The following is a 14,375-nucleotide window of genomic DNA, read 5'->3' as shown; positions in this document are numbered from 1 at the left end:
GAATGACCCAATTCATTTTATGTGAACTCAGGACTAGCTGACTCACTGAGCTTGAACCGAAGTCAATAACAGATCAACAGACAGGTATATCTCTCTTTAAAGAGATAACAACAGTCCAAACGTGGCGCAATGAAAAAATGCATTTATCTGTCTGCATGTTTCACTAATCTCCAAAATATGTTCTGCGAGACACAGCATGTAAACAGTTCAAGAAATGGGTAATCCATTGGAATGAAGTACAAATTGCCCAACGTGTTTATTCTGAATGAGGCAGGTATGGACTATGCCAATGGACATTGGCCTTATTGAGGAGATCAATGACCACTAAACTGCATTTGGAGACGTCGACACATGCATAGATGATGAAAATGTGTTGAACAGTTTGTTCGTCACAGTTCTGAAAAATATTTCATGAGTTCTAGATCATTACACCAACCATAATTACAAAGCCTGACAAAATTACATAAACACTATATTCCTTTCGCTAACTACCACTAAATATTTCACACAGCAGCCCATGCAGAGTGACATCTCAGTTTCTCATGCTGCTTTGAAGTTTTTCAGTGGCACTCTCATGATCTTGACATGAAAGAGGACGTCCTGGTATTCCCAGCATGTGCTTGAAGCAAAGTGGAACAGTTTTCCCAAGAAAAACAGATCTTTGAGTTGTAACTTTATTACAAGTCTTCCTCTTGGGTGTGATTTATAGAGAACGCTTGGGTATACTGACTGATGGTGGAAACCTGAATGTTGGCTTGTCAAATAAATCTAAGTGTAATAACTTAATGAAACAAAAATATGCATGGCCAATACGAGTCGATGACATTATGTTCATGTGTTTGTCCTATTCTTTTATTCAGAAACTCAAAATACAATACAACTGAAAGAGAAAATGACTTACATGATGAGCATGGTGTTATTTTCTGAATTAAACTTCATTCTGATATTTTTGTCAGGATGGTATAACTGTTCTGATCACATAACAGACACTAGCTTTATTAAATGAATGAAATTCTTGAAAAGACAACCTACTTAAGCGTAGCTTGACACGATCTTCAAAAAAATTCTGCCAAATCGTAGTCGTGGTATTTGACTAACATGCAGAAGAAAAGCAAAACAGCAAAGTGCGATCAAATATTTCAGCAAAGGTCAAGATTTCAGATCAGATGATCTGACATTTTTATAACAAGTCATAAGTTAAAATGTCATGTGGTGCAACTACCCAAAAAGGCAGTAATATATAAAAAGTATATTTCTGAGGACTTGCCACATGTGTTTAAAACTAGCTTTTTCCTTTATCATGGCCACTCTGATATGTCACTGACCCATATATGCAACTATATGTATGAGTTGCGTTATGAACTCAGAAGAGCAAATGCAACAGAATTCCCCACAGTGTTTGTTTGTTTGCTTTCTATTACCATCAAATCTACATATATTATTTCCTGTTAATGCTCTCTAAAGCTCTTTTGTATGTGGAGAGAGATGAGATTCAAGGTTTAATCCTGGTCAAACAATTGACCTGATGCAAACATACCTACTCTGAAAACCTGTTTTCATAGGATAAATCCGTTGGGATTAAAGGGTTTCCAACAAGATATAGAGCATTAAGGCCCAGAATGCAATCATAATTCAATTCACTGAGTACTTTTTATCAAACATTAGGGAATCAGATTTATGTATCAGGTTAATAGCGATCCATTTTGTCCTGACCTTTCTAATGAAATAGTGTTATGGGATTTTAATAAATCAAATCAAGAGATCGATGTGTGCAAATCACAAAGGTCGCTGGGATATGTGGAGTGAATTTTTCATTTATCTTCTGTGGATTATGACAGTTCATCGGTGTGTGATGTGGAATAAGTAAAGGCCACTCCTGTGAAATCTGCAGAAAAGGGGAGTCATCCGCCTACATCCACAAAGCCTGTTGCCATGGCGGCCAGTCACTGCCAATGATATCGGCTCGTATTGACTTATACATAATGAAGCAGAGGAGGCATTCATAATTCTCAAAAGGTGATGCTGGAGACAATGGATTACATCCAGCTGACATTTGTGGTAGAAGAATGAGGTTATATAATTATAAAAGCAGCCATATTTAAATTAGAGTCTGTAATGAAGATAATCATCTATCCATAGAAATAATAGATTTAGACTTGCTAACTGGAATAAGATAATGTGATCAATCAATAATAAAAAATATATATATATATATATATATATATATATATATATATATATATATATATATATATACACACACACACACACACTCTGTATCATATTAGTGTGAATCAAACAAAAGAGAACATAACTTTATAACTTTTTTTAGCTTAAATAAAAATAAATGTATATTTAATTCATACACTGAAATTTTTACATATGATTATTACATTTCTGTACTAATTCTAACTACATGTTAAATAGGGCTGGGCAAAAAAATCGATTTTTCGATTAATCGTTTTTTAAAATGTGGTCGATTCAAAATCGATTCTCAAACGCCAAGAATCGATTTTTTTCCATCTTTATGTATTAGTTTTCCTCCACTGTTCATAGGCTTGCAAACTCAATTTTATAGCTAATGCTGTGAGATTGTATGGTAGTTTTATCTAAATCATAAAATAACCTCAATTAGTGCTGCACGTTTAATCATATCGCAATCGCTATGACAAGCCTATACGCAATTAGGCTATATGACCAAAATGCTGCCAAAATGCTGTCGTGACTGTGACAGAAAAACTTGCGATGATATCGTGCGTGCGCACAAGACAGCACAGAATAGAATTATCTTTCACGCTTGAACGAAGAACACACACAATTATGCCAAAATGTATTTTTGTCGAGTATCTTTATAACATAAGAGCAGTCTTATGACGAACGTGAAGAGTTGTGCCTCGTGAGAGAATGAGTCCGCGTGTGAGTTCCGCGTCTCTGTCAACAGCGGCTGGTCTTAAAGGGACAGTACACTGTAGCCACTAATTATCTCTGTCATTTAAGTTAATCAAAGAACAAAGAGAACAGAGAAAAACACTCACTGCTCTTGAATAAAGAACTTTTGTAACTTTGATTAGTCAATATATAATTTATAATTAATGCAACACAGACTGTTTGATAATTTTATTCAATTTCTATGGCCTAGCTGTTAGACAGGAAGGGCACATATTATATTATATGCAACGTTTTTATATGTGGGTTTATGTGAGGATTGTTAACCTGTTTGATCAAGACATGCGACTGTTCTGACTTGTCCAATTTTCAGCATAAATTTTTCATCTTGCATCAAAATCCTGTCTATTCATTGTATGCATTTGAAATATAGAGTTGGGTTCTGTTTTAATGTACCCAAGTGTACCTAAAATAAAAAGAGTTTAATATACAGGTTTGTAGCTCTTAATTTCTTTTTATTAATTAAACACTTGAAAACTTGTTCACTTTTTTTTCTTTTCTTTTTCTTTTTTTTAATAAATATAGGATTTGTATTTAATATTCATTGAGTGAGTCGAATCGAAATTAATTTAGAATCGAAATTGGAAAAATCGAATCGAGAATCGAAATCGAAAATCGAATCGAGAATCGAAATCGAAAATCGAATCGAGAATCGAAATCGAATCGAATTAGAGCTTGCGAATCGAAATCGAATCGAATTGTAACATCTGAATCGATACCCAGCCCTAATGTTAAATAAACCTATTTTACCTGAAAATCTAAAATATTTTTGATATATTGTATTTGTAACATTGTTTGTAATTTGCTTCTTTTTTCTTGTTTTTAATAACAGAAATGAGATCAAATAACAAAAAATAACTATATCATGACATATATCTTTATTGTGAAATAAAATTTCTCATTTGGTGAAATAAGAATTGAGCCCAGCCCAACATGCATATATACACAAATATAAATTTATCAATAAATGTAACTATTTATTGAGATTTACTGGGTCATTTGCATATTGTTTCTGCAAATTTAGAAACATTTTGTTGAGCCTTCATGGTATCTCTTGGCTTTTCCCCCACACTTTATACTATACATCTATACATTACAAACAATGAAAGTGTTGCCGTGATTTAAAGACAGCAATACTTATTTTTATAATGTAATACGTGCACTACAGACAAGTGTGATAAAGGATGGTTAGAGCATTATGGCAAATGTTCTCTGGTTCAGTTCCTTGTCATCTTAAACCATACATTCTTCTCATGCATTCCAGTCAGCCGATTATGGAAGCCCATCCATTAGAAACACATGCTGAGTTCTAGGGTCACGACCCCATATCTGTCTGTTTCCTTCACTGTAGGATTCAGGAGAAAAGTGGTAGTTTCCTGTCACTATAGAGACCAAACAGAAAATACACTGTTGTGCTATTGTGAGACTGTATAAAAGGCCATCACTTGTTCTGCATGTTCAGAGCTTGTTTTGACACAGCGCTGAATGTACTGTCGGGTGAAACAACAGAGTGAATTAAGTTTGTCAGAACTGTTTACTCAAGTCACCCTCTTTGACTTCTTGAGGCAAAACTGATTTAGTTGTTTGACGGCTCTGTCTTAATCCACAGAGGAAGTAATGAGGCTTAATGTAAACCGACTGCACACATCAGAGTGAAACCTTGACCTTTGTGGCTAACGTAAATGTGCACATTTCTGTGAAAGGGAGGTGTGACAGGAGTTGCCACATGCCGGTTCTACTGCATTGTCAAAGAAGAGGCCGCTGACAGTCATGGGTTAAGAATGAATGAAGGGTATTGTGACAGGTGTGCGATTGACTTTACCTTTGTGTTTGTGAAAAGTCTGCCGTGCAAAACTGTTAGCCACATGCTGTCATGCTGATATTTACTGACAATGCTTTATTGAAAACACATACACAAAAGCAGACCTCACAATACAGGGCCAGTCACTTTTAAACGGTCAAATTTGTAATCGCAAGTTGTACTGTTATAGCTATTATCTGTACCATACCTCCGTCCTCAAGGGGGCGATAGAGTTCACATGTGCTTATGATCTAACCAGAGTTCCACCAGAGTTCCACTGGAGGTGATCGCAGGCGAGTGCAGACTGAATGGGAGTCTATGGGGCTAGACGGCTAAATTTGTCTCTTTCACCCGATTGCCGTTGAGAAATCTCAGATTTTATTGTAGGTTTTGCAAGTTCAACATGGGTTATAGGTCGAAAATTGAATGAACGAGTACTTATGTCCTTTCGATTTCTTACAGGTTGAGTTGTTGTTGCCCATAACACGCTAGCATTCTTCTAATGAACGCTGATTGGTCAGTGAAGGACTGATTATGACCAGAGATACCGCTTGATGGCATCGGGACCAGAAACAAACTAAACAAAAACTCTTCTAGCACGTGTATTTACCTGTGTCAGCTGTGTTGTCAAAGCCTCGAGAGAAAAGAAAGTGCAGAGCGCGAAAGCACCAAAGTGACTGAAGGATTGCCGTAAAGCAGTATCTCTGGTCGTACGATGTGTATGACGTCATTGACACTTAAAAAGACTTTTTAAAGCAAATAAGTGACTCTAAAAAATCTAACACCCAGCAATGTGTAATTTCTTTGCATCTCCTTTCGAATACAACATTCAAATTACTAGACAAAAAATTATATCCTGAGAAAAGTGGAATTTGAGGGGTATAGCGCCATAGACCTCCACTCATTCTGCACTCGCCTGCGAGCGCCCCCGCATGGACAGAGACGTGTTACTGCAGCCAGTCCAGAAACCGGAAGTAACCAGAGAGTGCCAATTCTCTTCCTATTAGACATTCTCTGAACTTACTCAGCAAAACTATTTTTTCAAACTGTTGCTCCAGTAGTTGACCAGAAAGAAAAACCTAACCATAGGGAAAGACAATTTAGAGTAATGCCTGCAGGCTTTGATTAACCCTTATGGCAACATTAAGATGTTGTGTTGTGGTACGAATCGTGCAGATACAATTAGGAAAGCAATTATATCAATCTTGCATGGCTAGAGGCGTCTGCATTTGTACAGTTCCAAGGTTAATTTCTAAATAAGAAAACATTGAAATCAAAATGTAGTCCTGTGTGTACTGACGACTCGCGAGACACTCTCTGTGTCCAAATATACGCACTTCACTACTACAGGATATGCGAAAACGTATTATGTCAAGTGGGTAGGATGTCTCATTTTTTTTTAAATGTTAATTTTAGGGGAATACTTTATCTGCTTTTGTGTTCCCCAGAGAGAAAATAATTGGAACGACATAAGGATGAGTGAACAGTTTTCAGAATTGAAATTTTTTGGCGAACTATCGTCATCTAAAGAAAATTTCAAGTTAGCAAAATGTATGCAAAATTTCACAGGTGAAAAAGGTCCATCGTCTATTGTCAATAACGTAGCAATATATGAAGCACATCACCTCAGAAGTCAGTTTTGAATCCGCGTGACAAACTTCATACACAGAAAGTTGTTCCTCATCGTTAAATTGTACTATTTTTGTGGTTGTTTTACTATGCCTCAGGTAAAAAACATCAACATATGAACAATGGCAACATGTCAAATGTTTATACGGAAATGCATTTATACTACACACCTACACAACGCACTTCATCAACGGTCTAGACGGAAGTTTTTCATCTAATTCAGGAAATACTATAAAAGTACAGGAATTCAGGTGCAACACTGTCCCACCTAGATGCCTGTAGCCTATTTCACTCAACTGATTGTGACTTCTTCAGCGCAGTGTGTACCGCAGCCACACCTGATCTCTCTTAACACTGCACTCTGAAGTTTCCTAGCTGCAGGTTGAAGCATGTAGAAGAAACCAGCAATCTACAGCTCCACCTTTCCTAAAGCTGACAGCCTGCTTGAATGACTAGGAAGATCATTCTGGTTCCTGCCTCCTACTCTCCATGTCCCAGTTTCACAGCGTTACACAACAGCAGCCGGCTGTCCGTCAGCATGTCCACATATACACTGTGGTGCCCGCCAATTTCGTTCTGTTCACTTTCTGGCTGGAGTGACTCAGTGGAAGAAGAAGAACATGTTTAGTGTGAAAGTGTCCTCAAGGAGTCGATCATTTCTGTAGATGCTCCAGTTACTTTCTAACTGGAGATTGAGGAAACTAGACAGAAATTACTTTCTGTGTCTTGTAGTCAACAGGAAGGGTGCAAAACATAAAGGGTTAGTTCACCCAAAAATGAAAATTCTGTCTTTAATGATCGATTAATCTCTTCTGAATCTGAATCTTCTAAATCTGAGAGCTTTCTGTCCCTCCATTGACAGCTACGCAACTACCACTTTGACACTTGGTATGACACAACAAAAAGTTCATAAGAGATCGTAAAACTAATCCACATGAATTGAACGGTTTAGTCCAAAATTTTCTGAAGAGACTCGATCGCTTTACATGATGAACAGATTGAATTTAGGCTTTTATTCACATATAAACATTCATCAACGCACACATCCCTTGTGGTAAACGGAAGCTCAAGCATGTTCGCTTGACGTGCAAAAACCAATGAGGTTTATTCTCGTGTTACGCAGAACGTTTGAGCTTCTGGAAGAACCAATGAGGTTTGTTCTCGCATGTCAAGCAGGTTCGGTTGAGCTTCTGTTTATGTCCGCTGATCAATGTTTAAATGTGAATTAAAGCCTAATTTCATTCTGTTCATCATATAAAGCGATAGTGTCTCTTCAAAAAATTTGGACTAAACCGCTGAATTTATATGGATTAGTTTTACGATCTCTTTATGAACTTTTTGAAGTGTCTTAAGTGGTAGTTGCGTAGCTGTCAATGGAGGGACAGAAATCTCTCAGATTTCAGCAGAAAGATCTTCATTTGTGTTCCGAAGAAGAACGAAAGTCTTATCGGTTTGGAACGGCATGAGGGTGAGTAAATGATGGCTGAATTTTTCTTTTTGGGTGAACTCTCCCTTTAATTCAGACCCAGACATATGAGTAACTTTACTGTAAGAGACAAAGCTAAAACTAAATCTTATGAGTTATTGCCGCCACAAGTAGAAATGATGGCTTCAAAGGCTGTGACACACCAAGTTGAAGGTTGTCCATCTTTGAGCCGTCTTTGAGCATCTGTCAGCTCAGTTTTTGCAATGTGTTTCACTAGACCGATACTGTCAGCGGCTTTTTGGCCAATGTTGAATTGGTGTCGGTCAGTCAGTGATACAAATCCCTCTGATTAGCTTTTCAGTAACGAGAAGAGAAGTAAAAAGTGATGAAAGCAAGCAAACAGGGAAGTCCAGTTCTATTCACATAAAAATTGATCAGTAAACAAATTTATTTATTTTACGTTCTCTTCATGAACATTTTGAACAGTCAAGAGTTTTGGGTGAATAGACTTTCAATGGAGGGACAGAAATCTTTCAGATTTCATTAAAAAGATTTTCATTTGTGTTATGAAGATGATTGAAAGTCTTACGGGTTTGGAACCACATGAGGGTGACAAATTAATGATAACTATATTAATGAAATAATTTTCATTTTTGGGTGAACTAACCCTTAACACTTGGGCCAAATACAACAAACATGTCTTGAAAGTAGACAAGTGGTCAAATGCAAAAACTGCAAGCGTGTGTATTCGGACAGGTCAGTACTCTGGAAAATGTTGAGATTGAGATAAGTCTGCCAGTAGTTTGTGTTAGTCATGTGACCTTGCACTCAAAATGGCAGCCAACATGATGGTGGTCGACTCTTATGTAGAAAACTGCAACTTTTATAGGCCTCTAAAAGTATTAATAATTTCTTTAAAAAATATAAGTGTAAAAAAGTACATTCACTGGATCTTTTCCTTCAATAGACTATTTGAAAATGTCAGAAGGTGACAAAAAATACAAGCGTGTCTGAATGTGCTAAATGTAAAGGACACTACAAGATAAATCCATCCATCCATTCTCCAAATCGCTTGTCCTATAGGATCATGGGGATAAACTGTAATTTTTCACAGAAATCTGCAGTCTGGGTCTTCATGTATGGTCCCTAGAGTGTTAGTGAGTGAAGCTGGGAATACTGGATGTCTGCCCAGAACATCAACCCCCTTGCAGAGACTTCATCTCCATGACCTTGATGCCTGCCTTTCAAAAGTCCTTGATGCCTCAGAGGCACAAAGAGGGCAGAGCTCGGAGCATCACAGACAGTGTGCTGGATAAATGTCTATGTGCATGATGGATGTTGATCCAGGAACATGTTGTACTTGGTAAAATCACATTCACCGCATAGTACTTAACATCTGTAGAATGACGTTCATGATGCCTCAATGTCTGACAAAGAAGATAAAAGATTAACTGAACTGAACAGACGGAGAACAAGTTCAGCATCTTCTGTGTCCTTCATGTATGATGGCAAATCACAGAGCCATGACTGTCAAAAGCTGTGATTCACCTCATTAGATTTCATCTGAAGTGAATCTGCCCATGCTGAAAGCTGCACGTGTGCTGACTAAACTACTGAAACCAAGACTTTCACTGTGCTGAGAACAAGGACACTACAAATGATATAACTGCCATAATTCCTGCAACGTTAGACACCAGGCTAGAAAATGAAAGGAATCGTTCATCAAAAAGCAAAAAATCTGTATCAAACCCATAAGAATCTTTTTTTTTAAATATCCAAGTAAAACGTATAATAAAAGGAGTCCAAACAACTATATTCCAGCCTTTTGGAATTATAAGATGCATAGACTTCTATATTCATTAATTTCGACTCAACGATTGTATCAATGAACTGAAATATAATAAAACATCAGTCGGATCAGTTTTTTGTTGAGTCAAGTCAACTTTTCTCATGTACTCTCATGAATGCTCCAGAGAAGATTTGAATAACAAATTATTAAATTTCAGTCACACTAGGCTACTGCATACTCCTGAGGACTTTTGAACTAATGTATGAACCATTTTAATCAAAGTTTTATGATTTCATGTAATTTAAGCACTTTAGCTCCTGTAATTAAATGGAAAAGAGCAATCAGGATATTCTTCAGATTTTCTCAGGTTTGAAACAATGTTTGTTTGCATGTTCCCTTACAGTTTTTAAAATGCATATTCATTCTTTGGCATTTTTTTACACATTTGTGTTTTTATATAATGCTCATGATTATATTTATATGTATGTCATGCATTTTATTTTATATTATATTGTGTTGTAATTTGCTTTGTTCAGCATTGCTGGTTTTTTTTACCTACTTTTTACCTACTTAGGGGTGAACTATCCCTTTAAGTCAGTGGTTCACAAACTTTTTGACTCCAATTTAAACATCTGCTAACAATATTTAGCTAGTTTATTTATTGCAGTTGAATCAATGGCCCTGAAAAAAATCAAGATAATGTTTTTTTTAAATCCATTGATGACTATTATAATTGTGACGATGACTACTAAATGACTGTCTCTGGTAAAAGCCTTAGTGTTAATGACTATATAATTTTGCATTATTACATATTGCATTACACACGCAAGCCTTATTACTGAGATAATGAATGCTACTGTAACAGATGAGTGTATATTGAAGAAAGCTGTGCACATGTGTAAATGGCCAGTGTTTCTGCATTAGTAATCCTGATACTTGGCGTGTAAGCACAACAACGCCCCCCTTCATGAATTCATCTGAACATCATCACTGCATTAGGTTTCATGTGATGCTCTCGCTTTAGGCTGGACCGATTAATCTAATGAATTTCAGTAAATGATTCAGAACAGCATCCGACCAACATCTGTAACACACCTATACAAGAAACTAGCGAAACTGAGCTATTGCGGCTAGAGATCCGTGTCCTTAAAAATCCCTCATTCATTCAACTGGTCCCTCAAGAACACGGCGAATGTCCTCATAACCTAGTAACAAGATGATGACGAGCGAGACAGCATTTTGGGGCGCCTATGATGCCCAACACTGTAGCACGCGCCCGTGATGCCCTAAAAACATACCTTGGCTATGGATGTTTTGAGCCACAATATGTGTACATGTTTAAAATCACATTGTTATAAACGGAGCATAAAAGCCCGACATGGTTTAAGACTCGTCGTATTATAACATAAACCCACGACCTCAAACAAAAATCTTTTGTATTTTACAATTAACCCTCAATTGACCATTTAAGCGCACAGAGAAACATATTAGAGGAGAACCGCCAACGATGTTATGAACTGTGTGTTGTTCAAAGAGAATATTCTGAGCATTCACATGCAAACAGGCGTCAGCTGTGGATCATGAGTGTGTTCTTACCTGAAACGGGGAGAATCTTTAATACATTCCTCAAAATCCACCGTCATTTTTGCAGTTATTCCTTCTTTCAGTTAAAAATGTAACACAGCATTGCCGGTGGTTGTAATACGCCTGAATGTAAAACGCAAGTGTATCCCTTTCCCCGGTAAAACAGTGGCACTGTGACACACTGTTACAGATCTATGTGGATCAGTTTCAGCGCTGAGAGAGCTAAGGGACCGTCGTCAAAGATGCGGCAAAAAGATGATAAGGGAGCGTCTTTCAAATATTGCACATTTTTACTGTGTGTGTGTAATATTTGGTTTGACTGTGGCTTCGTCTCCCATTCACTATTCCCTACATTAGGCCTACTCCACTAATATAGTCTGCTTGAAGGAGTGAAGGAAAACGAGTGAGTGAATTCGGACAGTGGAATTTGTCTTGATCTCTGTCATGGAAACTATGACAGAGGACATTTTTAAATTAAATTAAAAAGGAATTTAAATCTGAATGATTTAGCCACATTGAACCAGACGCTGGAATTCATTCAGCACGACGACCCTCACAGTGCATTATGGGTATTTTCTAACCGTTGAGCATTCGTCGTTATTGCGGTGCATTATGGGATTGAATGAGTGCACTTGATAACTTTCACTATGGTTTTGGACACCACTACAAATGGCTGTCCCCTCCAGTGGCGTATCCAGGACATTTTTACTGGGGTGGCCAAGATGGGACACAAAACTAGAGTGGGGTGGCCATATATACTATAAAGTAATGTTATGTAAACCTTTAAACTCTTATGAACAATAGAGGATTTTAATAATAGTAACAAAGTGCAAACTTTATTTTTAAATAATGGTACTATTTCATCAAATGTAAGATACAGTCACAGGCCTATTTAGGAAATGTGATTACTATAGTCTGTTATTAATTGCCATAGTGGGGGATATGATTTACTCAATTAACTTGGCCATTAACTTGTCCGAAAATGCATTTGTGTTTATCTGCAAAAAGGTTCACATACACTAGATTGCAGCCTAGGCTACTGTTAATGTAAATATAATGTCAGTGGTTTGTTTTTAAAGTCTACATTAGAGACCTGCGCGGGACGGATTTCTCACTTAATAATTCCTAAAAAGCTGACATCTCAGTTCATCGCCATCTCACAAATCTCTGTTTGTTATTATCAATGAAACTGGCTGCATAATTAATCTTTCATATTATCTACACTTTGTTTGATATAATAGATGATTTGCCAGTATGCAGAATTCAGCACTGAACAAAAAGTCAATTTTGAGCGGTGAGGGGATTCTATCTTAAATGCATCTGATTGGCCATTGCGTTCAAGAAATCAACACATATGTCTGTGATTGGTTACATTGTTCAACGCTGCAAATATGTTATAAATAGAGACTCTGGCCTGTAAATCGTTTCTATTTTGTTTTAGTTGTTCTTGTTACTTTTGTGCAACAGATGAATGACAATTTATTCGTTTTTATTTGTTCAATTTATAGATAATTTTATTTTGCGGGAGTCCCGACTCCCGCGAATCGACACACGAGTGCATTACCGCCCGCGCCCGGCCATCAGATCTATATTCCCGTTCCGCACTCTGTTGCGTTGGGTCCCGACCATACCTCTCAATCGACTGATTCCAGCGTTTTTATCGTTGTTGTATTGTTGCAACTGTGTGACCGTCCTCTTGTTTCACGAACCAGCAGCAGCAGGTGCACCGTGCAGCGCGCGTGCTCTTATCTCATGGGTCATCTGACCTGCATGGCCAAACGTCCGCTGAGCAGAAATCAGCTCTCACAGTCTCAGTACGACCGTTAACTGTGTTAGTTAAAAATGTGAAACTGGCCCTAAATCAGTTGATCAGCTGTCATCACTGATTGACAACATTTCTCGTTTCTTGTGTTGACGAACTTGACCTACCTATCAGATCTGGGGTGGCCACAGGGGTGGCCAATGAGCTTTCAGGGGTGGCCCCGGCCACCCCAGGCCACCCCCTAGAATCGCCATTGGTCCCCTCAAACCCTATAGCTTACCTCGCCCCATATACCCTATTTAAGGTATAGGGGGCGATTTCGAACACAGCCTGTGTGTTTTTAAAGGGATTGTTCACCCTAAAAATGAAAATTAAGCATTGTTCTAATGCTGCATGCACTTCTTTCTGTTATGGACCACATAAGGAGAAAAATAATAATGAAAATGTCCCGCTCGAGCTCGTCCTTATATTGGCATTGAACCAGCATTAAGCTTTTTAAAAAATACTCAAAAGTATCACAAAATGATCCCATGCAAGTGCAACACGTGCCAAATATTTCAAGTGTTCCTAGGGTGTACGATAGAGTTTAGTGAAAACAAACCAAAATGACATTTTTCATTAAACAATGCACACATTTGTGAGACTCCATTAGCACTGCAGTTATGAAAAAGCACTCAAGTTGTGAGAAATCAAGATGAAGAAAAACACAACATGAAATACAAAGCCTAGAAATACAAAGTGAAGTATCTGTGTGCTTTCTTCACTGAGTTAAATATCTCTGGACCAGAACTTCTTTTGTCTGATAACAGTCAGAGTGACAGTTGACAGATGTGAATGTGATAACTTCTTGTTACGGTGAACACAATGGATATATTCATCTCAGAGAACAAGGTACATCATGTTACATAAATTGTATTTTTTTTTAAATATTAAAAAGTATTTAATATCCTTTTGTGCATGGTCCATAAAAGAAAGAAGGGCATACAGGCAGCATTAGAACAACACCAGGGTGAGTAAATTATTTTCATTTTAGAGTGAGCTATGCTTTTAACTTTCCTTATAAGATCATCCTTCAAATATTTTTTTTACACAAGTAAAAATATTTTAATTATTTTTCTTTCAGCAACACTTTACAATTAAGGTCCCATTAGTTAACATTAGTTAATGAACTAACAATAAGCAATATCTAAATTTTTACAGCATTTATTAAAGGTACACTGTAACAGTGGCGGAGCCAGGATTTTTTCATAGGGGTGGCCAGGCAAGGGCCAGCAACCAGTCTGGGGTGGCACAGAAATCTTAATTATTTTATCATAAAAAATAATTTGATAATGTATTGGACTGTTTTAGTGCCTACACAACTGAATAAAGTTAATTTGTACTTAATTGTAATTGAGATAGTAGTGAATTGGGAATCATAGAATACTGAGTGATTTAT

General features: G+C 37.2%; 1 protein-coding gene across 1 annotated transcript in view; it reads right to left on the bottom strand.

Annotated features, from left to right (window-relative positions):
• Positions 1-11,402, bottom strand: part of acap3b (ArfGAP with coiled-coil, ankyrin repeat and PH domains 3b) — an 87,057-nt gene extending 75,655 nt beyond the window's left edge. Inside the window, exon 1 of the mRNA XM_082156603.1 lies at positions 11,188-11,402. Within this exon, the coding sequence (XP_082012729.1) occupies positions 11,188-11,234 (47 nt within the window). The 5' untranslated portion in view covers positions 11,235-11,402. The remainder of the gene's footprint in view (positions 1-11,187) is intronic.
• Between the last annotated feature and the right edge of the window lie 2,973 nt (positions 11,403-14,375).

Source organism: Leuciscus leuciscus, assembly GCF_965113295.1.
Source record: "Leuciscus leuciscus genome assembly, chromosome: 23".
Lineage (NCBI taxonomy): Eukaryota > Metazoa > Chordata > Actinopteri > Cypriniformes > Leuciscidae > Leuciscus > Leuciscus leuciscus.
This window is presented reverse-complemented; position numbering and strand designations above follow the sequence as displayed.